At 58.0% G+C, this 22,929-nt stretch overlaps 1 protein-coding gene across 1 annotated transcript; it reads left to right on the plus strand.

The window, feature by feature from the left end:
* Positions 1-19,025, plus strand: CCDC102A (coiled-coil domain containing 102A). Its single transcript, XM_037041640.1, has 9 exons — positions 1-570; positions 6,122-6,863; positions 8,974-9,200; positions 11,662-11,770; positions 13,624-13,740; positions 14,094-14,303; positions 15,170-15,340; positions 16,292-16,395; positions 18,493-19,025. The coding sequence occupies exons 2-9, from the start codon at positions 6,273-6,275 to the stop codon at positions 18,620-18,622; spliced, it is 1,659 nt and encodes a 552-aa protein (XP_036897535.1). The 5' UTR covers positions 1-570; positions 6,122-6,272; the 3' UTR covers positions 18,623-19,025.
* The last annotated feature ends 3,904 nt before the right edge of the window (positions 19,026-22,929 follow it).

The following is a 22,929-nucleotide window of genomic DNA, read 5'->3' on the forward strand; positions in this document are numbered from 1 at the left end:
GGGAGCTGGCGGCCACGACTTGCTGCTCCACGTCCACTAGGTAGCAGAGCTGACACTAGGCAGAAAGCAGTTAACAAAAGTGAAAAGTCGGTAAGCACGCTCCACGTGCTGAGCCCGAGACAGTCGGTGCCCACTTCTGCCGCGGGGTGCCTAGCACTTCGTTGGCGCTCGGGAAACCTGAGGCGGGAAAGCCGAGCCCCGCGGCGTCTCCAGCCCCTGCCTCCCCTTCTCCCCCTGCTCGGCCCCCCATGCAGGGGTGGGGCCTCTGCCGGGGTCCCGCCCGCTCTGCAGCAGAGCCCGACGCCCAGGACCCTCGCCCCAAAGTTAGGCGGGTGCCCCCCCAAGACCAGGGTGTCAGGCGGCCAGGGTCGCAGCCGGGCCGCAGTTTGCCGGGCGCTCCACAGCCCCCACCCCCTGGCCGTCTCCTTTCCCTCCCCTCCCCCCCGGGAGGGAGGAGGAGACTCCGCGGCCCTCCCTCGGCCCTGCCGGCGGCGGCCGCAGTCAGCCCTGTGCCCGCTCCGCCCAGCCGCGGCGGGTCGGACGTCCGGAGCTCGAGGGTCCCCGGCCGAGGTGAGCGGGGGCGATAGTGCCGGGACGGAAAGCCACGGCGTCCCAGGAACTCCTTCCAGGCCGCGAATCTTCCGCAGGAGAGAAGGGGTTAAGTTGGGGGACGAGCTGGAGAGAGTGGGGGCTACGGGCTTCCCGCGTCCGCAGCAACCCCAAACTCAGGCAGAACTTCCTAGTCCCCTTCGCGGGCTCCCCCAGCTTCTGGGCCCCTGGGCCTCAGGTGCGGAGGGAATGCGGGATGGGGGAGACAGGGCCGCCTCCGGCATGCCGCGGGCCCGACGGGGCGGGCGGGGGCATCGGGCGGGGGCGGAATTTGGAACTTTCCCCGGGGGACCCAACACAGTCACCATGGCGAGTGAGTGATGGACGAGCGGCGTGGGCCAATCGGAGCACGAAGCCACCTCCCCAGACCCGCTAGGCTACCAATGGGAACCCCGCGGTGTGGTGGGCGGGACAGTGCCTCGTGAGCCGGGGAGTCCCTACCGCCCCCTGCCAGCCGCTAGGGGGTGCGGGGCAGCCCGCTGGACGTGGGCAGCCCTGGAGCGGGACCAGGAAGTTCGGCCTAAGGCGGGTCAGGCCTTGGAAAGGGGAGAAAGTGACTTTGTGGAAGGTGTTGGAGCAGGTGGAGTGACTAGTGCTAGGACAAAGGAGCGGGGCCCCAGTTCCGCGCCGTTCTCAGGGTGCCAACGGGAGATCGGTGGCCAGGCCTCCTCCCCACCCGGGGCTTCAATTTCTTAAGTGGGGGTTGTTCAGGGCTGTGGCGTTAGATTGGTTCAGGTTGGCACAAGGCCTGCCCACTTTTAGGGATCTTGTTAGTGCCTCTCCCCAACTTAAGGATAAGGAAACAGGCCCAGGGAGGGCAGAGACTTGCCGATACCGCACAGCGTAACAGTGGCAGAGCCGAGACTAGTGGGATGTCTGCTCTGCGAGAATGAATAGATCAAGAAGTTGCTGAGAGATCCGGGGCTGGGGGTCGGTCCCCAAAAGGGCTCCCGCGCTCTCCCATACCAGCTACGCTGGGCCACTTGGCCAGATGCCTGAGGACCCCATTGTGGAGGTGCCCCTGAAGTAGACATGACCTAAGAGGAGAAACATCCAATCTCAGCACTCCTGCTTCCTCAAGCCCCCCCGCACTCCTGCTTCCTCAAGCCCCCCCCCCCCCCACACACACACTTTGCTGTTAGTCCTCTATGTGATGTGGCCAAGGGGCTGCTCCCCTACGCCTCAGTTGGGCCATTTGTAAAGGAGTTCCAGGCTATCTTAATGGCTCCTCTGTCTGAGATGGGGGTATCTGAAACAGTCCAGGGGCGCTGACCCCAGGGCTCAGGTCCAGCCTGCAGGCCCCACTTGCCTGCCTCTCTCCCTCTCAGTCCTCTCCCGGAGGTCCGGTGGCTGGAGCCCAGGCAGCAGGTCAGAGAGACAGGTGCCTGCAGTTTGTGGGCTGACCAGCCTTAGACCCTGCACTTATCCAATCAGGCTGTCCTCTGCGGTTTCCTGCTGGGCTCTGCTCCCTGCCCAGAGCCAGGCCTGTGGCCATGGGTCGGCCCCATAGCCCCACCTGAAAGGTTCTAGGAGGACACAGGGGGTTTCTGAGCTGGAGGGAGGAGTTGGGCTTCCAGGCGTACCCCGAGTCCCCTCAGCTGGCCTCCATCCAGGCCTCAGCATCGCTCACTTCTTTCATTGGGTATTGAGAGTCATCTAAACATGCTTAGGACAAAACACCAAGTTGTGGCCTTATGGGCCCTTTAGGCTTCTTCTGGTAAGAACCCTGACTCCTGACCTGGCCATGAGATGACCTCTGACCCTGACCTTCACCACAAATAGTCTCAGACCCCTGTCTGTCCCAATGCCTGGCCACAAAGTGACTGCTGATTCTTAGGACAGCTCATTCCTCCCTGGTTGCAAAGGGACCCCTAACTACCCATCTTTCATCGGTAGCTTGGGAAGCATGTACACAGCATCTGCTGTGTGCTGACAGCCAGTGAGGCCAAGGCGCCCTTGTGGACTTCACAAGGTGGCCACTAGTGAAGAATAGGGAGGTGCCAGTGCTTTGGGAGCACTGATGTAATCTGTGTACAAGGTCAGGGAAGGCCTCCTGGAGGAGGGGAAACTGAAGGTGGGCCTTGAAGGATGTGTAGGAGTTTGCTGATGGAGAAAGAAGGGGAAGATACTCCAGATCAGTCCACAAGCAGCAGGAGCCACTGGTCACTTTCCATGGACACACCTGACGAAAGCCTAGCCAGAGGCAAATGTCCCAGCAAAATATTCTTGTTTCTGTACCGGAGTGGGCCAGCAGCTGTCCAGAGCAGTGGGGCTGGCCGTGCTGGGGCCCAGGAGCTGTGTGTCCCGCTCAGCACTGCTGCCCAGCTAAGGGGATGCGAGTCACAGTTCAGCCTCAGCTTTGCACCCCACTGGTCACATAGAAGCAAATCCTCAAATCAGGGCCTATCCTGGAAGCTGTGGGTGGCATAAGAGTCCCGCCTCGGTGGGCAGAACCCTTCTGTGCTGCAAGAAGAGGGTGGCTGGCCAGGTCATGCTGCGGGAGGTTGTAGGGCCGTGCTCTCTGGGTCGGGCGTGGAGCTGGGGAGATCGAGGCATTTCCTGGAGGTGCTGGGACTGAGCTAGATGGGTGGGTGGGGGTTTCAGACTCCTGGCCGGCAGGGGTGCAGCTTGAACAGCAACCCTGAGGGCTAGAGAGAGAGAGGAGGCTGGGGTGAGGAAGTGTCCCTGGTGCCTGTGGTGGCTGGTCCCTCATGAACCTGCTCCTTAAGGGGTGGTGACACCCTGGGGGAATCAAGAGGCCACCCTGCACACCTGTGGGCATGCCCAATGGGAAGAAGGCACAGAGTCTGGGTGGAAAGGGCAACTAGAGCCTGTGTTGCATCTGACTCTCGGTGAGTGTGTGTGCTACCAGGGCCACTTGTGAGTTTTTGTCCCCAAGGCTGTGTTACGTGCCCGGGGGTGGGTGGGAGCAAGGGGAGGCGTGCATTGCTTGGGAGGGTCTGGTTGAATCTACATGGGTGTGCAGGGTTCCTGGTGTCCTGGGGGATGAGCTTTCTGGAAAAACCACCTTGGGGTCCCCCACCCCCACTCCTTCCCACATGTATGCATACACAGTCCCCAGGGGACCCTGGTCTGTGGGAGGAAAAGGAGGAGGGCCCTTCACAGCCTGTCTGTCCCCACTGCTGTCCATCCTTTTCCCCAGCCCCTGGGAAGGGCCTGGCCAGGCTGCTGAGGAGGGGAACAGGAGCGGAATCTGCAGCCCACCCCTGCCTTTAGTGTGGGCACTTGGAAGCCATTAGGGGCCTGGGTGGTGCCCGCCCTGCCCCTGTGCGGCAGGCTTGGGATTTCTGGAAGGAGCAGGCCGTCCCCTTCCTGCCAAGCCTGTGCCAGGCCTGGCGGCTCCCAGTGGCAGAGAGGTTGTGGCAGTGGCCCCCTCCCTGCTACCCTCTCAGTTTCGGGGCTACAGGAAGGTCCCAGCAGACAGGGTGCCCAGGCCCCAGGACCCCCTCAGCACCCATCATTCCTAGCACAGCCCTGGTTGCCGGGCTGGCACTCAGATTTCCTGCCCCCTTCCCCTCCCCTGCAGGCTCTCATGTTGTTTTTCTTTTCCAAGACCTTGTCCACGTGGAGGCTGGCCAGGAAAATGGGGAGAGGAGAGTGAATGTCCTGTCCGTCTGTATGTTTGTGTGTGTAAGTGCGTGTGCATCTGCTTGGCTGTTAGTATCTTTGCATCTCTGTGTGTATCCATCTCTGTGTTGGCATGTGTATGTCTCCAGGTGTCAGGTGTGTCTGGGACTCTAGCTACAGGTGAGCACCTTTCCCTGCATCTCTAGAGTTTTGCACACATTGGGTTCATTTCTGAGTATGTGTGTGCCTGCCTGTGTCTCTTTGTATCTGTGTTTATGTGTAGGTGGGGTGCGTGTCTGTGAGTGTCTGAGTGTGTGTGTCTGTGAGTGTGCACAGTTGTCTGTGAAAGCACATGGAATCAAGGCCAGCTACTCACTGCACAGGTGGAGAAACTGAGTCACAGAGCCGGCACTCGCCTGCCAGGGAGTGAGTGGTATTCTGGGAACTGGAACCTGCGTCTGTGTGGCCGTGTCTGGGTGCATAACTTTGGGCAGGTGTTAGCAGAGCTGAGACACACACACTTGTGTGTATGGACTTCGGTGTGGGGACAAGGCATCACCAAATCCCCAAAGGTCCTAAACTTGTACCATTAATATGATTCCCAGCCTCATGTCTAAACCAGAGACTGCACTGAAAGAAACTGTCCTCTTGGGGGCAGAGAAGAGAGGACTTGGGCCTGGGGCTGGACAGGGAGGCAGTGCCAGTCTGCGGGCTCACCTTTTCGCTGCCAGTCCTGACATCAGATCACCTGCCAAGAGGGAGGGGTTAGAGACTGGAAGAGGGGACACAGAGTGGTGGCCAGGCAGTGTGGGGACAGTGCTCTGGTTGGTCACTCAACAGGAAGGGAGAGAGATCAGGGTGGAGCCTGAGGGGCTGGTGTGAGGGACAGGCTGGCTGAGTGGGGAACAAAGGTCAGGATGTCTTGAGGGGCTGCTGGAGGTGGTCAGAGTGAGGCCACAGGGAGGGAGAATGTGGCAGGTCAGGGACAGAGAGGGACACGTGTCTCATTTATTTTAAAAGGGATGCTTCCCATGAATAACAGCCTGAAACGTCACCACACCCCCACCATCTAACAGACACTGGCTTATCGCCATCGTACCACCTGTGTGTACGTGTATTCACCAACACCCCCCTCCCCGTGTTTGCGTGTGGACTCCTGGACACCATGGCTGGCCCAGCCCTGGGACTTAACCTTCCCAAGCCTTCCTCTCCTCAGTAAAGGTCATTCATGTCTCTTGAATCTGTTGAGACAAATGAATGGAATAATTCATATAAGTCATGGTACCTGGTCTGTAGCCAGCCCTCCACAACTGCCATTGTCATGGTCATCATGTGCTAAGACTGAAACAGTGACCAGGAACCAGCTTCTGCCCTCCGCAAACTCACAGCCTGGGGTGAGAATGGGGAGCAGACAGGACACCCACACAAATGGTACAATGAGGTTAGTTAGAGCAGTGATGGAGCCAGGACAGGGTCTGATGGCCTGGCCTGAGACGTGCCGGGAGGACTTCTGGGAAGGGGTGGTATCTCAGATAAGTTTTAAGGATGCAGTGAGTTAGGCCAGCGTGGGAGGAGGCAGGAGGGCCAGCATGGAAGTGCGCTGTGTTCAGGGTGGAGATGGGGGGTAGTAGTGGTTCAGTGTGTGAGGCGGGACCTGAAGGTCATGGGCAGCAGATCAGGGTTGCAGATCAGCACTTGCTGCTGTAGATTGAAGGGACTGAAGTGGGGAGTCTGGGGGCCAGTGAGAAGGTGTTTGCAGGCCCTTGCTCACCGCTCCAGCCTCGGGGGTTCTCCTGGAGCAGACCATTTCACTCCCTCTGCCTCTCCCCACGCTGTTCCCTGTCAGTTATGCCCTTCCCATGGCTGATCTTACGGATGTGGACAGGCGGTGGCCACCGTCTAATAATGATGTGCTCTCCTACAGGTGCCAGGAGGCATCCCCCATCCTGTGGCCCGGAGAGCAGTGGGCAGAGGTGGTCGTCATGCACAGTGGTATCGCATGCGCCAAAAGTCTCAGGCACCTCCCCTGAGTCCAGCCCAAGCTCAAGCCTGGAGCCTGTGAGCCCCCTTGCACCATGAGCCACGGGCCGAGCCCGCGACTGGCCGAGTCCCCGCAGTTGTCCAAAGGCAGCCTCCTGACCATTCTAGGGAGCCCGTCGCCGGACCGAATGGGGCCAACAGACTCGCTGCCTCCCACGCCGCCCAGTGGCACGCCCTCCCCGGGGCCACCCCCCACCCTGGCGTTGCCGGCACCCTCAACGCTGCTTGCCGACGGGGACTGGGAGAGCCGCGAGGAGCTGCGACTGCGGGAGCTGGAGGAGGCACGCGCACGGGCAGCGCAGATGGAGAAGACCATGCGCTGGTGGTCGGACTGTACTGCCAACTGGCGTGAGAAGTGGAGCAAGGTGCGGGCAGAGCGCAACCGTGCGCGCGAAGAAGTGCGCCAGCTGCGCCAGCGCCTGGACTCGCTCACCAAGGAGTTGGCCGGCGCCCGCCGCGAACGCCAAGAGGTGCAGGGCGAGTGTGAGGCGCGGGGCCGAGAGCTGGCACGGCTCCGTGGGGCCCGGGGAGCTGCTGACCAGACGCCTGATGGACCCGAGACAGAGCCGGAGCGGGAGCACGAGCCCGTGCGCGATGTCGGGTCAGAGAGGCCCCAGAGCAGCCAGGTGTGTGGACGAGGCAGAGCCGCTGGGCAGGGAGGTTCATTAGCCCCTGGGTCTGAAAGTGGACTGGGCTGATTGTGCACAGAGGTGGAGGCCGCCTGACCCAGCAAGAGGATAGTAAGGGCCTGGTGCCCTAAGAGGTTTCACTCCTGTGGGTCAACTTGGTGGGGTCCCAGGTCACCTCCCTTCCAGAGACCCCTAGGGCAGAGAACCCTGAGTTCTGGTGGTCCCTCCACTCTCACACCTGAATAGCCAACAGAACCAGGGAATCACCCACTCTGAGCAGGAGGAGAGGGATTCAAGTACTTGCCTGGGAGGTATCCATTAGTAGCAGCGCTGAATCCATTCATTCGATCAACTTGAATTGAGGGTGGGGAGGTAACATTTATAGCAAGCATCAATTTCAGCTGAGAGGTAGGGGGCTGTCAGGGCCCTAGGAGTGTGGATCCAGTCTTTGGGGGGTGGCGTCACTGAAGCTCTCCTGAAAGAGGTCCCGTTTAAGTAACCGAGACTAGGAGGACGCACAGGAATAGCCGTGAGAAGTACAGAGAGGCACTCCAGGCTTGGAATGGCCTGTGCAAAGCCCCGAGGTAGAGAGCGCCCGGGGAGTTTGGGGACTGGCAATAGCAGCTCCCGCCATTCTGGGGCCATCTGCACAGAGCCCTAAGCTCTGTGGTGCATTTTCTAGGTCATTCTCACAGCAGCCCCAGGAGAGGTTTGCTTCATGCAGGAGGACACTGAGGCATAGAGGGGTTAAGGACCCATGTCTCCCAGCTGCTAACAAGTTGCTGGGGAGTTGAACCCAGGTGAACTTCAGAGTCCATGGTAATAATCAGTATGGCTGGAGCGTGAATGGTGGGTGTGGAGGGCAGCCTCCTCTGAACCAGCAGGCCTGTTGCCAGAAGGCCATCTGGGGGCAGAGTCCGAGTTCAGATTGCTCCTAGCTCTGTCCCCAAGCTCTAGCTAAGATTCTTGGTTGCCCTGCACCTCCCCTGCCCTGCTCCCTCCACCCCTGCAGGCTAGAGTGGGCACCGCTACCTCCTGGTAGCTGAAGCTCCCTCTTCCCCAGCCTTGCCTGGTGTTTGGAGGTGGCATTCAGTGCTCTTCTTGGGGGCAGACCATGGCAGTTCCTGTCAGCCAGCCCCACGGTGTCTTCCTGCCCTGTCCTTGTTCTGGTTGTCAGTCACAGTCCAGGAGGTGACAGGGACAGTTGTGAGAGCCCTGGAGTTGCAGTCTGAATTTGTCCTCCTGCTGTGCCACTTTTTGGCTCTGTGACCCAGAATAAGCCCCTCCCCTCCCTGTTTCCCTGTTTGTGAAGCAGAGCTTTGGGCCAGGTGGCACCTGAGGCCCCCTTCCAGACTCTGAGTTTCAGGAGTGGAATCTCACTCCTCAGGGCACTCTCAGAGCCACTGTCCCCATCTAGTAGGGAAATGGAGAGCAGCCTGGGAAGGGGCTGACACAGTCACGTGGGAAGGCCATGGGGAAGCCAGGCTGGAATAGAGGCCATGGGTATCTGGGGCTTGTGATCAAGGCAGGCCTTTGGGGTGCACAGGGACAGGGCAGAGGGGAAAGGGAGGTTCAAGAGGGGAAGCAGGACTTGGCATTGGGTTAATAGCCCCCCACAGCTTCCTGTCTGGGAGCTGGTTCTGCTTGCAGGGCCACCTTACCATTCTTGGTGCTTAGCTCCCAGTGCCTTAGTGTTTGCCCCTGAAAAATGGAGTCTTAGAGCCAAAATTCCTTTTGAAGGAATTTTGTTCTTATTCGCTGTAGGAATTCCCTGCCTCTGCATTCACACCAATGTCTCGTCCTATGTTTGCATACTTACAGTGATGGGGAGCTCATCACCTCTCCTGAGAAATCTTCCAGGGGACAAGGAACCTTAGTGGCTGACTCGGTGTGCAGTTCCAGGACAAGAAGGGGTGGGGGGAGCCGAGGAGACTGTGTGCTTCCCTTTCTAGGATGGAGAGCCAGGCTACAAAACAGGGTGCTGGGGCCCAGAAGGGCTGTGTGACCTGCCCAGGGTTACCCACCAAGCTGATTCCAGACCCCAGTCCTGGGAGAGGCCCAGGGGGCTCAGCAGCCACTGGCCCACCTTCCACCTTGGTCCCTGCAGGAGCTGGAGCTGGTGGAGAACCTACTGAAGAGCAGACCGGAGGAGCCCGAGGGCTGCTGGGAGGCACGCAGTGTAGGGGCCGGGGGCCCACGGGGCAGCTCGGGCCGCCAGGAGCGCAGCCGGCTGCCCTGGGAGGACACTGCCTCCATCGAGGAGGACACCTCCAAGTTGACGGCCCTGCGGCTACGGCTGGATGAGTCCCAGAAGGTGCTACTCAAGGAACGAGAGTGAGTCCTGGGAGACAGGAGGGGGTCCGGGGGGAGCAGGGTACCCTCAGCATCACAGAATGAAAGTTGGTGTCACAGATCTGAGACACGCTGACGGGGAGTGGTACTGTTGGGGCTTGAGTCCGGCAGCGTGAGTGCCTCACCCCAGGACCCCAGGCGCGTTTTGTTCGTATTCCTTCCAGTGACACGTGCTGGGCATCTGCCCTGGGTCAGGCGCTGTGCTAGCTGTGAGGACACAGCCGTAAATGAGACCAGTAATCCCCACCTTTGTGGAGCTTATGTGCAGGTGGGGAGAGAGGGCCGGGGGCAAAAATTTAACCAGGGGAGGAGGGACAGAGAGGTTGGGGGTCGCAGCTGCAAAGTCGGTTTGGATGTGTTGAGTCTGAGATGGCAGGGTGGCGGCTGGGTATGTGAAGAGCCTGCAGTTGGTGAGACAGTTCTCTCAAATCAATCATTAAAATACAATTTAAATAAAGAACATGCAGGTCACCAGTGATCTTGCTCAGGGCACACGCTGGATTGTAATGAGTACGTTGTAGCATCCCTCTCTTCCATCCAGAAATTAGGTACATGGATAGGATAATCTGGCTACACGTGGCTTCCTAAAAAATCAATGTAATGCCATGTAACCTGGAAGGCAGATGTCAGGGTGATCCTCCCACAAACCAAGGGACACCAGAGACGGCCAGCAACCACCAGAAGCCAGGGGAGAGGCGGGGCAGATTCTCACAGCCTTCAGGTGGGATCCAGCCTGCTGGCACCTTGATCTTGGACTTCTAGCCTGCAGAACTATAAGACAATCAATTTCTATTTAAACAAACAAAAATCAACCTAATGTGGTAACAAATGTTAAGTAGAAAGGAAAATAATTTATAATAAAATGTATGTACAATTGACCCTTGAACAACACAGAAGGTAGGGATGCCAAGCCCCTCAATTGACAGTTGAAAATCCGTGTGGCCCTGGCTGGTGTAGCTCAGTGGATTGAGCGCGGGCCTGCGACCCAAACAACCGCAGTTCGATTCCCAGTCAGGGTACATGCCTGGGTTGCAGGCCAATTCCCAGCAGGGTGGGGGATGCACGAGAGGCAACCATACATTGATGTTTCTCTCCCTCTCTCCTTCCCTTCCCTTCTACAGATAAATAAATTAAAAAATAAATAAAATCTTAGAAAGAAAAGAAAATCTGTGTGTGGGATCACTCCATGAAACTTAACCACTGTTGTCCCTCGGTATTCACGGACGCTCGGATTCCTTATATAAAATGCGCTAGAACAGGGCACATACCGTCAAACTTTTTGAAGATCTCCCATCAGTTCAGTTCTCAGCCTTCTAGAATGAATGAAGTTTGAGAACTGAGGCTCCACTCGGAGTTGGCCCTTCGCACCCACAGATTCCCAACCACAGATCAAAGACCCTGCAAAACCCAGAGACACAGAAGGCCAACTCTGTATTCACTGAAAACCGTGCGTGTGAGTGGACCTGCCCGGTCCAGCCCCGTGCTGTGTTGTGGCATGAGGAAGCTTAGACACGGCCCTACTGGACGAAGTAATGAGGGGAGGAGAGTCTGGTGGCTTGATGCAGAATGATAGTGACGATGACCTTGACAGCAGGTACTCACATAGCACGTGCTCCGAGTCCAGCCTGTGCTGAAGCTGTATGTGCGTTGGCCCATTTGAGTCACCTGCTGGGACGCCTAGGAAAGCAGCAGGTGCAGGCATGCAGGGCTGGCAACTCCAACGCCCAAGGGGTGTCACTGTGGTGATGGGATGTCCTGAGAGGTGAACAGCCTTTGGTCGAGTTCTGAGCAAAGCCAAGTGCAGTCTTCCCTAAATTTATGCAGTAATTCCATCCCTGGGAAACTCTTAGTTCACAAGGCACTTCCCATTCACATGTAAACCAGAGCAAGGTCTAGGCTCAGATCATTTTCACCCCCAGGAGTGTCAGGCAGCAAGTTGTTACCTGTGTGCTTCATGCATGTGCATGGGCGGGGGGGGGTCATGGAAAAACAAGGGAATCCCGCCCAGTGATGATGACAAGTGAGGACCACTAGGTCCGAGAGTCACTGGACAGTGTTTTTTGGCTTTTCTAACTGCAGAACTATATTTTCAAACCAAGCCTTCCAAGAAACCATAGTTCATGAAACAGGGGCAGGGGTCATATTTGGCAAATGACCCTTGGGTCCTGGGGGGGTGGCACCTGCCAGGGGTGGCCAGGGCCCTGGAGGAGGCCTGGTCACATCCCCACACCATAAGCTGGGCACCTGCCATTGTGGGAGGGGTACAGTTCCAGGAGAAATGCAAAACCAGGGTGCCTCCTGCAGTGTGGGCTGCCAGGGCCTTGAATGCCGAGGCAAGGACTTTGGGTGTGGGTTCTGCAGGTGCAGACTGCACAGGAGGACTCTGAACGGAGGGCCCCAGTGGTCTCACCCCCATGTCCGTCTCTCCCTCTTTCCTCCCCAGGGATAAACTGGCACTGAGCAGGAACATTGAGAAGCTGGAGGGGGAACTCAGCCAGTGGAAGATCAAGTATGAGGAGCTGAGCAAAACCAAACAGGAGATCCTCAAGCAAGTGAGTCTTGGAAACCGGGGCGGGGGGGGGGGTGCAGCTTCCTGGAAAAAGCAGCATTGTGCGGCTGAATTTCAGAAGTGGGAATGGAAGAAAGAAGGGAATTCATTCACTGTCAAGTGCCAGCCAGGCACCACGCACTGTTCTGAGTGCTGGGGTAGGCTATGTCCCTGCCGGAAGCTCACCTTGTGGGAGGGGCTCAGAGGAGGCCTACAGAAACCAAGCAGGTAAATTCATAAACTGTGAAAGACTCAAAACAGTATTAGAGCGATGGGGCAATAGGTCAGGAAAGGCCTGGCTAAGAAAGTGACATTTGAGGTGAGACCTAAAGCGATTAGAAGAGGGAGGTGAAGTTCCTAGCAGAAGGCATAGCAAATACAAAGGACCTGAGACCAGAATAAGCCTCATGTGTACAGAAATTGGGCCAGAGTGTCTGGAGGGTAGTAAGTGAGAGGAGGCTGCAAGGAGAACTTGCTGGACCAGGAGGAAGGGGAGGAGTCTGGATGTAGCATTCGCTGGGCGCCTAGTGTGTGCAAGAGCTCGCTGAAGCTGCGTGGCGTCAGGAGGCTGTCCCCACTTTATCAGTGAGGAAACTGAGGCCCCAGATGGCAGAAAGGGGACTTGGCTTTACTGCAGTGTGGAGGACTAAGAGCAGGCAGGGGTCAGGCTAGGCAGCCTTTGCCACCTCCTGTGCTGGCCCCCATGGCCAGCAGGGGGCACAGCCACCCAGAGAAAGCTGGCTGGACTGCCTGCATTTCTTGAAGGTGGGAGGACCACCCATCTCAGACCACCCGACTCAGAAGACCAGTGGAAGGATCGACACTGGTCTTAGGGAATCTCCCAGACCCCACCCTCACCCTCCTGAATCAGCATCTTAGGGCTTGGGTTCAGGAATCTATCTGTCCTTCTAGTTTGTTTAAATTCTGAAGTGCAGTCATTTAGTGCAGTTAAGTGAATAAAACAAAAAACTGCAGCTTCACGGACAGTTAGAAAGATCTGCTTTTGCATCTGACTTCTTTCTTCAGCATTTAAGTATTTCAGGCTCATCCCTGTCTTTGCACAGAGCGGAGTTTGTTGGTGTTCCCTGATGGCACCACCGTGTCAAAAGCACCCCAGGCAATTCTGATGTGGCCAACCCCGCACCCACCCTCAGACTGCACCCACCCTCAAACCAGGTTCAGATCCACAGGATGCGTTCAGTCAGTATATGCTGAGGGCTCCCCTGTGCCGAGGCCATGCAGGGGTACAAAACTGGACAGACAGACCAACAGACAAACTGTCCGTCCTCCCATCCCAGAGGGAGGTGGGGTGTTCTCCAGGTGGGGAGGGCAGGAGAGGCCTCCATGGGGGAGGCGCGTTTAGGCCAGGGCCTGAGAAGGAGAAGCGTCCATGCTGCAGAATACCTCAGGAAAAGCGTACCAGGCAGAGGGAGCCACACGTGCAAAGGCCCTGGGGTGGATAAGGTATATTTGAGGATTAGAAGGGAGGCCACACAGTGAACTAAGGGGAAATAGGTGGGAGGATTTTGTGAGGCCATAGGGAGGGGTCAGTCTTTACCTTAAGGAGCCCAGGAAGGGGACATGATTAGATTTATCTTTTTAAAGTTCACTCTAGGCTGCTGTTGTGGAAAATGGGTCGAAGGGGGCTAGGAGTGGATCTGGGAGGCTAGGAGATAGTGAAGTAGGAAATGAGAAGTATTGGAAGTGGCACAGTGGTGAGGTTCAAGGTCAGCTCTGGACACCCGTTGGGTCATCACCTGCTTGCTGAGCACTCCTCAGCAGTGCCCGCCCCCCAGAGCTGGTTCTGGGGTATAACCAGGTGGTGCTCACGTAACCAGGCAGGGCTGTGTCCTGCAGCTCAGCATCCTGAAGGAGGCTCATCAGGACGAGCTGGGCCGCATGTCCGAAGACCTGGAGGATGAGCTGGGTGCGAGGTCCAGCATGGACAGGAAGATGGCCGAGCTGAGGGGCGAGGTAGGGCCGCTGGCAGGACCTGGGAGGGCGGTGGGAGTGGGGGACAGAGACCCTCCCTCCATCATCTTGAAAGAGGCCTGTGCTCTGAGATGGGCCGGCCACCCCTCCGGGGGGGGTACCCCAATCTACCAAGGGCACTCTCCCTCCCTTACAGAAACCACAGCACCCTCACATCCTGCACACGGTAAAATAGCCAGGGTTAATTATAGCCACTGCAGCTGGGCCTGCTTCCTGGCGTCAAAAGTGAACGGCTCCAGGAGGAGGTGGAGTGGAGGGAGCTGAGTGTCCAGGGAAGGCCCTTCCATGCTGTCCTGCCCTGGCCAGAGGCCCTCACCCCTCTTGCCCTGTTGCAGATGGAGCGTCTGCAGGCAGAGAACGCGGCTGAGTGGGGTCGCCGTGAGCGACTGGAGACCGAGAAGCTGGGCCTGGAGCGGGAGAACAAGAAGCTGCGGGCGCAGGTCGGGGACCTGGAGGAGGCCCTGGCCCGGCGGCGGCGGCAGACAGCCAGCGCGCTGGACTGCGACCTGCGGGCCAGCCAGGCTGCGCTCTTCGAGAAAAACAAGGTGGGGCAGTGAGTGGCGTGGCCAGGACTGGGGCAGCCCTGCCTCCGCGTTCAGCCAGGGTAGAGCATGTACTGTGCGTCCAGTGGCAGCCCGCAGGGGTCCAGAGGCCCCTGAAGTAACAACTGAGGACAGAGATGATGATCACCCAGAAGCCGCTCCTCCTAGGCACCCACTCCGGGTCAGGCTCCGTGATAACCACAGTGCCTGCACCTTCGGAGCGCCACCTGTGGGCCCTGTGCCAGTGCTGTCCCTGTTCCCTGGGGCAGCAAGAGGTAACGGAGGCCTAGACCAGGCTGAGGTCTAGGAGATGGAACAAAGAGGCTGGATTCCAGAGACCTTCAGGCCGTGCCCAGTCCCACTTTACAGATGTGAAAACTGAGGCTTGGAGAAGTCACAGAGCTTGGGGGTGGGCGTCTCCATTCCTGGCTGCTCATCCTCTTCTCGGCCACTCTCGCCTCTGATCTCTTTTCCCCAGACACCCACTCCCTGCTTAGAGCATCCCCGGGCCCAGGGCTTTAATTGCCCTCTGTTGTAGATACTGAAGACTCCAGGCCTCATCCCTGCCCAGAAAACCTGACTCAGCTCCAGTAGCCTGCTGGACAACCGGCATCATTTCCAGTAGGCACCTCCGAGTTACACGTCCAAAAGGGGGCCACTGACTTACCCACCCAAGTCCTCTCCCCTCATGGACCCCCCAGACCTCACCTTGCCAGACGGCCCCCTGGCCTCCAGCTGCTCAGCCAGACCTCTAGTGCCGGAATTTCAGACAACAGGTGGAGAGATTCCAGCGGGAAGGGACGCCGTGGGACTCCCTGGCATGGTGCCCTCTGACTCGGAGCCCTCCCCTCATCTCGGCCCCCCTGCAGGAGCTGGCAGATCTGAAGCATGTGCACGGCAAGCTGAAGAAACAGTTCCAGGAGAAGGTGGCGGAGCTGGCACATGCCAACCGGCGGGTGGAGCAGCACGAGGCAGAGGTGAAGAAGCTGCGGCTGCGGGTGGAGGAGCTCAAGAAGGAGCTGGCCCAGGCCGAGGACGAGGTGAGCACCCACTGGGGCCCGAAGGGCGGCCTCGAGACCTCAGCTGGGGCAGGAGTGTCATCCATGCTGGGTCCCTGGTGCCTGGCATGAGCCTGACTCCCAGGATGTGCCCAGGGTAGAGCAGGCGGGTGGGTGGACGATGGATGGAAGGGAGATAGGTTGTGGGTAGAGGGGTGGGAAGGAGAACGGACGGACAGGGTGGAGGAGTAGTTGAAAAGATTAATGGATGGATGAGTGGGCAGATGTGTAGATGGTAAATGGAAAGACAGAAGGATAACTCCACGGATGGATGGACAGGCGATGAGGGGCTGAGTGGACAGGTGGGTTGGCGAGGAAGGGAGGAAAGAAGGATGGGTGGGTGAGGAGTGACAGCAGATGTCTCCTAGGTGACTGGGTGAGTGGGCGGGTGGGCAGATGGGTGATGGACAAGTGTATGGAAAGTCAGGTGGCTGCGTGGACAGTGGAAAGATGGATAGACAACCGCCTGGACCAGTGGGTGGAAGAATGAACTCACAGGGAAAGAAGGACAAAGGGTGGATGGATGGATGGCAAATAGGTGTGTCTGGAAGAGCAGAAGGACACGGGGACGGACCGGAGGAATGGGTGGCTGAACAGTTAGATAAATGAATGGTGAGTGGGCAAGTGGGCATCTCCATGGGCAGGTGGATGTCTCCATGGATGGATGTTCACGTGGACACACCCATGAGGGTAGATGAATTGATGGGTGGTCAGTAGCTTGGAGCATTGGAGGATGGGTGGGTTTAGAAGGGAGGGGCAAGAGGGAGGGAGAGGAGCAAAAGGGCTGCTTCCCTGGAGGAGGTGGGCCCTGGTCGAGGCCTCAGAGGACAGACATCTCTGGGAAGGACATCCCCACCAATGAATGGCAGTTGGCAGGCCAAGCGGGCCCAGCCCAAGGTGACCCCCATGCTATTGGCCCTGCTCACCCCGCAGCTGGATGAGGCCCACAACCAGGCACGTAAGCTGCAGCGGTCGCTGGACGAGCAGACGGAGCAGAGCGAGAACCTGCAGGTGCAGCTAGAGCATGTGCAGTCCAGGTGGGCCCCACGTGCACCCCAGGGGGGGACCGGGCTCCAGCGGGGAGAGGATTCCGGGCCCAGGACACAGAAACTGGCCAGAGAGACTTCCAGCCAAAGAAAACGTCCCTCCTTCCGGGCAAGGTTGGAGCTCAGGCTAGAGGGGAAGACAGAGAAGGAAGAGGGCCCGGCTCCCTGGGGCCAAAATCCTGTTCCTTCCAGGTTGGAAGAGCCAGGAAGCCAGGGAAGGGGAGTGCAGGAAGTGAGGCCAGCTGAGAACCTGGAATTGTCTCCTGTGGCCAGAGAGCAGGAAGGGTGGCCAAACAGGTCAGGGCCAAGGTGGGGCAGCAGGCCAGCTGGGATCAGAGGGATCTGAGGAGCCCCGGCCTGACAGTGGGCCCGAGCCTTCAAACAGGACCACAGGGTCTCTGGGCGACCCAACTTCTGCATCCTCCCTTGCCCCCTCCCCATCCGAGCACCCTGGGAGTGGCGCCCTCCCCCCTAACACCCCTTGGAGCCATGAATGTCTATCAGAAAACATCAATTCCAAGCCCCTCTCCACTCCACAAGCCCCCCCACCCCCGACACACCTGGTTCCTGGGCTGGCCCTGGCAGGCCCTTACTCGCTTCCTCTTATTTAACAGACTGGAGGGAGCCAAGGTTCTGCAGCCAGACTGCTGGGGTTGGGGGAACCCTGGCTCTGTGCTCCGCAGCTCTGTGACCTTGGGCCACTCACCCTCTTTGTGTCAGAGTTTCCTCTTCTGTGAAGCGGGGACAGTTCTCACCTCTAGGTTGTTGTGAGAACTAAAGGAGCCAGTGTGTACCCGGCACTTCATAAATGCTGAATAACGGTCAGCTGCTGTGGTCACTGTACTCCTGGGCAAAGGGCTTACATTTGGGTCAGATATTGTGCTACAAGCATCATTCTCCTGTTAGAAGGGAAGGGAAAGATTTTTCCTATGGGGTTGGCAGATGAGGAAACTAAGGCATGAGAGGGTGAGTCCTTCCATGGCCACACAGCTGGTGTGTGGTCCGGCCAGATTGACCCTCACCCCTTGGCCATCAGCTGTCTGGGCCCTCATTTACCAAACATGTGCTATGTGCTGCTGCGTGCGGAGCGTGAAGAGAACAGGCTTTGGAACCAGACCCAACAGACTTGTGATGTGGCTACCAAGCCTCGGTTTCCCCATCTGCCTGGGATGTTACTATGAGGTGTCGGGCAGGAGCCCAAATCAGGTGGCATCTGGCCAGCTCTGCCCACCCCCCAGCACATACCCCATGAAAGGCTGCCTAGCCCCGGGGCTCTTTTGCCCTTCTTGGCCACATTCTTTGGGAGCCATAAAACTCCGGAGACGGACAGGCAGGCTCTGCCCAGCCTCTCAAGTGCTTCCATCAGGGAGGGCGTGGCCACCCAGGGCCGCTGGCCCTTTTTCTTTTCCAACTTTTTGTGCTCTAATGTTCCGGGGACAGCGCACTAAATCACTGCGCAGTAATGGAGGGCCCTGCCTGGGCCCCTCCCTGCCGTGTTAATAATTCATGCCTTCCAGTAAGATGCCGCCAGGCGGCCGCTCTGCTGGGGGATGGGCATCTCCTCCGCAGCTCAGGGTCCAAGTTTGCCTCGCACATTTTGGCTTTAGGAACTTTAATGTGGGGAGGGACTAGAGTGAGGCACTTCCTCACTGAAACCGGGGATGAAGGAGACTCACCCCCCGCAGCCCCTAAACTCTCTCCCTGTGGTCTTTGGAGCCTGGTTTGGGTTCGGACCCCAGAGCGTGACTTTGAGCAGCGGCTCCCCTCTGCAAGCCCCCAGCTCCCAATCCCCTCTCGCCCATGGCGCCCACCCTAGAGCCAGCCCCATTCCCTACTGTCTATGGGACTTTGGGCCAATTACTCAACTGCTTTGTGCCTCAGTTTCCTTGTCTGTACAATGGAGGTGACAATAGTCCCTCCGTCATTTTGGGGACTTCTAGGAGGGTGAGGTGATGAGCTAGTGTGTGTAAAAGGCCCAGCCTGGTGCTTCACAGGGGGATATGCTAGGGTAGGCTTAGCTTTGGTCAACCCCAACCGATGACACCCACACCCTGATGTCACCACCACCGCCCCCCCTCCACCCCGCAGGCTGCGCAGGCAGCAGCAGAACGCCCCCCTCTTCGGGAAGATCCGAAGTGCTCGCTTTGGCGCCGAGGAAGCCGGGGATGGAGCCAGCGACCTGGACGAGGACGAGGACCTGCAGATCCAGGTGGCCTAGCACTCCCAGGGCTGGCAGGACTGGCCCTAGCGCTCCCTGGGTTACCTGGCGGACCAGCGGCTTGAACTGATGCAGTTGCCTGTGCTCGCTCTGGGAGCGACCCCAATCCCTGCCACGAATGGCTCATTTTCTCCCAGGGCGTACATCGATGGCCCGCCCTCCAAGGCATGGTGGAAGGAAAGCCATGGCCTGTGTTTATATATATACATGCCTGGCGTTATAAACACAATACCACTCCCAAGCCTGGTCTAGAGGCCACCCTCGCCCACCCAGGACTTTTCATGCAGGGAGAAGAGGGTGTCAAGAGAGGGCTGTGGAGTCCCTAACCCAGCCTGCCCCTCTGAGCCTTGGGGATTGGCAGGAGCTGTTCATAGTACAATGTGATAAACCCTGTCTTTTGTAACAAACGAGTTGAGGTTCTTGGGGTGGGGTCCTGAGGGGCAGATCTGAACAGGTGGGGGGCAGGGGAGGTGTGGAGAGCATCCTACACCTGACACCAGACCTGAGTTCAAAAACATCGGGTGACTTAATAAATGGATGAATGTGAGAAAGAATGAACGAACATCGGAGCTGCCTGCCGAATGGTCTGGAAGGCAGCTCCTGTGAGGAGATGAGAAAATGTGGTGCACGTGTTAGCTGGAGAAGAGGAGACTGAAGTTTGGCACCAGATGGATTCAGATCCCAGCTCTGCCCCTTCCTGGCTGTGCAACTTTGGGGAAGTGACTTGCCCTCTCTGAGCCTCAGTCTCTCCATCGATCAATTAGCTGTCCGACAGAGCCATCCTGAGAATCACATGGGTTCATCTGGAGCTCAGTGAAGGTTAGTTATTGTTAAAACACTTGAAGGGCAGCCCCGGAGAGGAGGGACGTGCCAGCTGCATTTTGTCACAAGGGATGACATTCTGGCCACCAGTGGTTTACCCAGAGGTCGCTGTAAACACAGTAAATAAGAAATCCTTTTGTCCTTCCCCTAGCCCTGCTCTAGGTAGGGAAATTACAGGTCATTTTAATTTTATTTTTGATATTTAGTCTTTGAGTCTTCTATAACCAACAGATTTATATTAAATCTGGTGGAAACGGTTATTGAAAACACAGCAGCATACATTTGTTAAGCTTTGCAGGTTGAGGTGGCATTTGGGACACCTGTCCGTGATGAGAACCTTTATGTGAAGCACTGGGGCCCAATTTTTGCAAAAGGAGGCACTGTTAGAGGTGTGCTAACGTGTAAAGTGGTGAGTTCCCTGTGCTCAGAGGTGTGCAAGGAGAGGCTGGGGCTCCAGGCAGGAGCTGGCACCAAAAAAGTTCAATTCTGTTGTTAAAGGGACTCCCAACCAGGGGTAAGAAGCAGCACTCAAGTACTTTCTTACTGTGGCTCAGTCTGAGGGACCCCTGAGGCTGCAGCCAGGGGGTGCCAGGGGCTGTGGGGGGCTGAGAGGAGGGGAGAGGCAGCCCAAGAGCCCAGCTGGTGGTGATAAATACAGGCACTGAATATTTGCTCTACTGTCACACCTAAACTAACCATGCTGGTGAGGTGGGTCTGCTGTCATGGCATGAAGGCCCCTGTCCCTTTCTGGGCTCCAAGGGGAAAGGACTGAGTTGGGAACACCCAGCCATGGGGATCCCCTCCCGGCGGGTCCTTCCCCACAAGCCAGGGCCATTGGAAAAGGGACTGCAGGAAGATCATTTCTTGCAAGGAAGGGGTCTTTCTGTTTTCTCTCCCAAACAGGAAGTTGGCCCCAGAAGAGGCTGAAAATGCTGCCCTTTGACCCCTGGGAGCCGGGAGCCAGGCCCTCACTGACAGCAGTCCTGAGAGCTGCCCCCGGGCCCCCAGGCAGACCTGCCATTCCCAGACACAGAGCAGACCCATTGGCGGCTCCCCCAGACTCCCTGGCACCTCCAGCGAGATAGTGTGGAGCAGGGGCCCCATTACAGCCCCTGTCTGTGGGCGGGGCCACTCCTGGGAATGTCAGTGAGGAGAGGGTCTGGCCTCCCACCTCCTTGATTCCTGGGAAAACCAAGTCCCAGGAGGGAGGCGGGTGCAGCCGCAGACAAGGGGCTGGAAGGTTGTCTGAGCCTGGAGTGCGGGCTTCCTCCCTGCTCGCAGCCCTTCTGTCCCAGTGGTCGTCGTGGTGGCAGCATCTGCCAGCAAAAGTGGCAGCTGTGCTCACGTGATGCTTTAAAAACTTTAATGCACTGCTAATAGTAGTCATGCGGTTTTCTCATAAAAATATAGGTTTTTTTCCCTTGAAAAGTCAGCCCCTTGGAAGGCACTGAGCTCACGCTCCTGTAGGGCCACTGCTGCTGGGCTGGGAGGCAGGTGCTCCCAGCTGTGGGGCACAGAGGTGCCCCAGTGGGCCGCAGTCCCCACCACTCCCTGCAGCCTCACCCTGCAATGTGTGTTGATGGTCTAAGCTAGTCCAGAAAAGGTGAGGAAACAGTGAGATGGGGAGGCATTGGCCAAGGCCAGGCCAAGTACACATGTCACTCGTGAAATCAGAACTCCTGCAGGGTCCTCGTCCCCACAGGGAGGACATCTGACCCACTGAGCTATGTCATGTTCTTTGCAGCCCAGTGAAGCAGACACTACCACCACCTCAGTTTATGCCAAGGAAGCAGAAGCTCAGAAGGAGTGAGTAACTATCCCAAGGCCAGACCCGACGTGTCCTGAGTGATGCCTCCTCCAGGGCAAGGCCCCATTCCGCAGACCCTGCAGCTCCAGCCAGGAGCGCTCTTCCTTCCCCCCAGAACAGCCCCTTCCCCATCAGAGTCCTACCAGCCCTTCAAGGTTCCATTCATTTTTAGAACCTTAGTGGGCCATGTACTGGTTTGCCTGTCTTGCCCCAGCCGGTGCTCCTGGAGGGCAACAAGTTCTTCCATCAGCCAGCACGGGGCCCGGGGCCTAGTGGGCACCCTTGAAGGAAAGCAGGATGGTCGGATGGATGGATGGGCGGGCTGGTAGAAGGCTAAAGACAGAGCCACCCCACCTCACCACCCCCCACGCCTGCCCCAGTGCAGTACCTGCAGGACTGGTTGGTTCTGTGTGGGTCTTTCTGCTGGTCAGCTAAGTCTTCTGAGAGAGCCAGAGCCGCCCAAGGGCAGCAGTGCCCGCCTCCTCTCAGGGCCTGGATGGGCTGGAGAACCGGCCGGGCCAGACACTGCCTCACCCAGCCCCCCTCCCTCTGCAGCCTGAAGTTCTGGGCCCAGAATCTCCTCCAAAGGCGTGGCCTCCCCTGGCTCTCCAGCTGAGGTGGTTTTTGGCCCAGCCTGACTCCCAGGCAGACCTTGGGGTTCCCCGCTGTGAAATCTATACCGCAGAGTGAGCCCCTTACACCCCAGCCCTTCAGGTGAGCCTGGCTTCTAGACCCAGCTGCTTTCTGATCGGTTGTGGGTGCTCTAGCAAGTTCCTACGCCTCCCTAGGCTTTTGTTTCCTGATCTGCAAAATGGGAACAAAAGCAGCTGAGTTGTCTACACCAACATCCAATAATAGGACTTTACTATTAGTATCATTTTTCTGGCTTTTCTTATGTTTTGCATCCCCTCCCAAGACGCTGGTGCCTTGACTGCTTGGGGGCTCACCAGCCACCATGGACACCCCCCTTGGGCAGTGGGTGGGGGGTCTGAGACAGAGGCAGCACGAGCTGTAGCTGTCAGCCTGCCAGCTGCCCGCCCTCCCTGCACCACCACCCAGCCTCCTCTGCCTGCTAATTGCAGGGTTGCCCAATGCCAGCTGCTTCCCAGGCCCCAGGCGGGCGCCTCCCCAAAGAGCAGGAGCTCCCGGGAAAGCCTCCCAGTCCTCCTGGAACCCCACACAGAGCCAGCTGCGCTGGGGGTGCCTTCCAGGGTGCTCTGACTGCCCCCTACCCCCGGGGGAGGAGGCCTAAAAAGGTGTATATGTGAAGCCTTCCTCCCAGTTTTCCCATGTCCCAGGCTTCCCCCACTGGATGGTCAGAGGAACGTCCTGGCCTTCCCTCCCCCACTCAGAAACTAGCAGTGGCTCCCACCGCTGGGCCAGTAAAGTCTCGCTCCACGTCTGGTGCGTGGAGTGCTCCAGACTGGCTGCTGAGCATATTCCCCCCGTGGCCTTGGCCTCAGGTACCTGCTGATTCAAGACACAGTGCAGCCAGGCCCCTTGCCATGGCCTCTCTCCCTCCCTGACTGGCGGGACTGGCTTTCCCAGCACCATCTTGTACCTGCCAGAGCTCCAACAGCCTGGGCAGACTAGGTGAAGGCTGCAGTGACCAGGGTGTGCCTCATTGGCTGGCACCTGGACCTCGAGCTCTGAGGACAGGGGTCCTGTGTCTTGGGAA

The sequence above is a fragment of the Sturnira hondurensis genome, unplaced genomic scaffold (assembly GCF_014824575.4).
Source record: "Sturnira hondurensis isolate 20B ecotype Veracruz unplaced genomic scaffold, ASM1482457v3 Scaffold0003090, whole genome shotgun sequence".
NCBI lineage: Eukaryota > Metazoa > Chordata > Mammalia > Chiroptera > Phyllostomidae > Sturnira > Sturnira hondurensis.

What these genes read in the sequence shown, in the direction of transcription:
- CCDC102A (XM_037041640.1), top strand. Translation starts at nt 6,273, where the DNA reads ATGAGCCACGGGCCGAGCCCGCGACTGGCCGAGTCCCCGCAGTTGTCC. An exon ending in GTGCTACTCAAGGAACGAGA is followed by an intron (nt 9,201 to 11,661) that starts GTGAGTCCTGGG and finishes TTTCCTCCCCAG; the next exon opens with GGATAAACTGGCACTGAGCA. An exon ending in CGCTCTTCGAGAAAAACAAG is followed by an intron (nt 14,304 to 15,169) that starts GTGGGGCAGTGA and finishes GCCCCCCTGCAG; the next exon opens with GAGCTGGCAGATCTGAAGCA.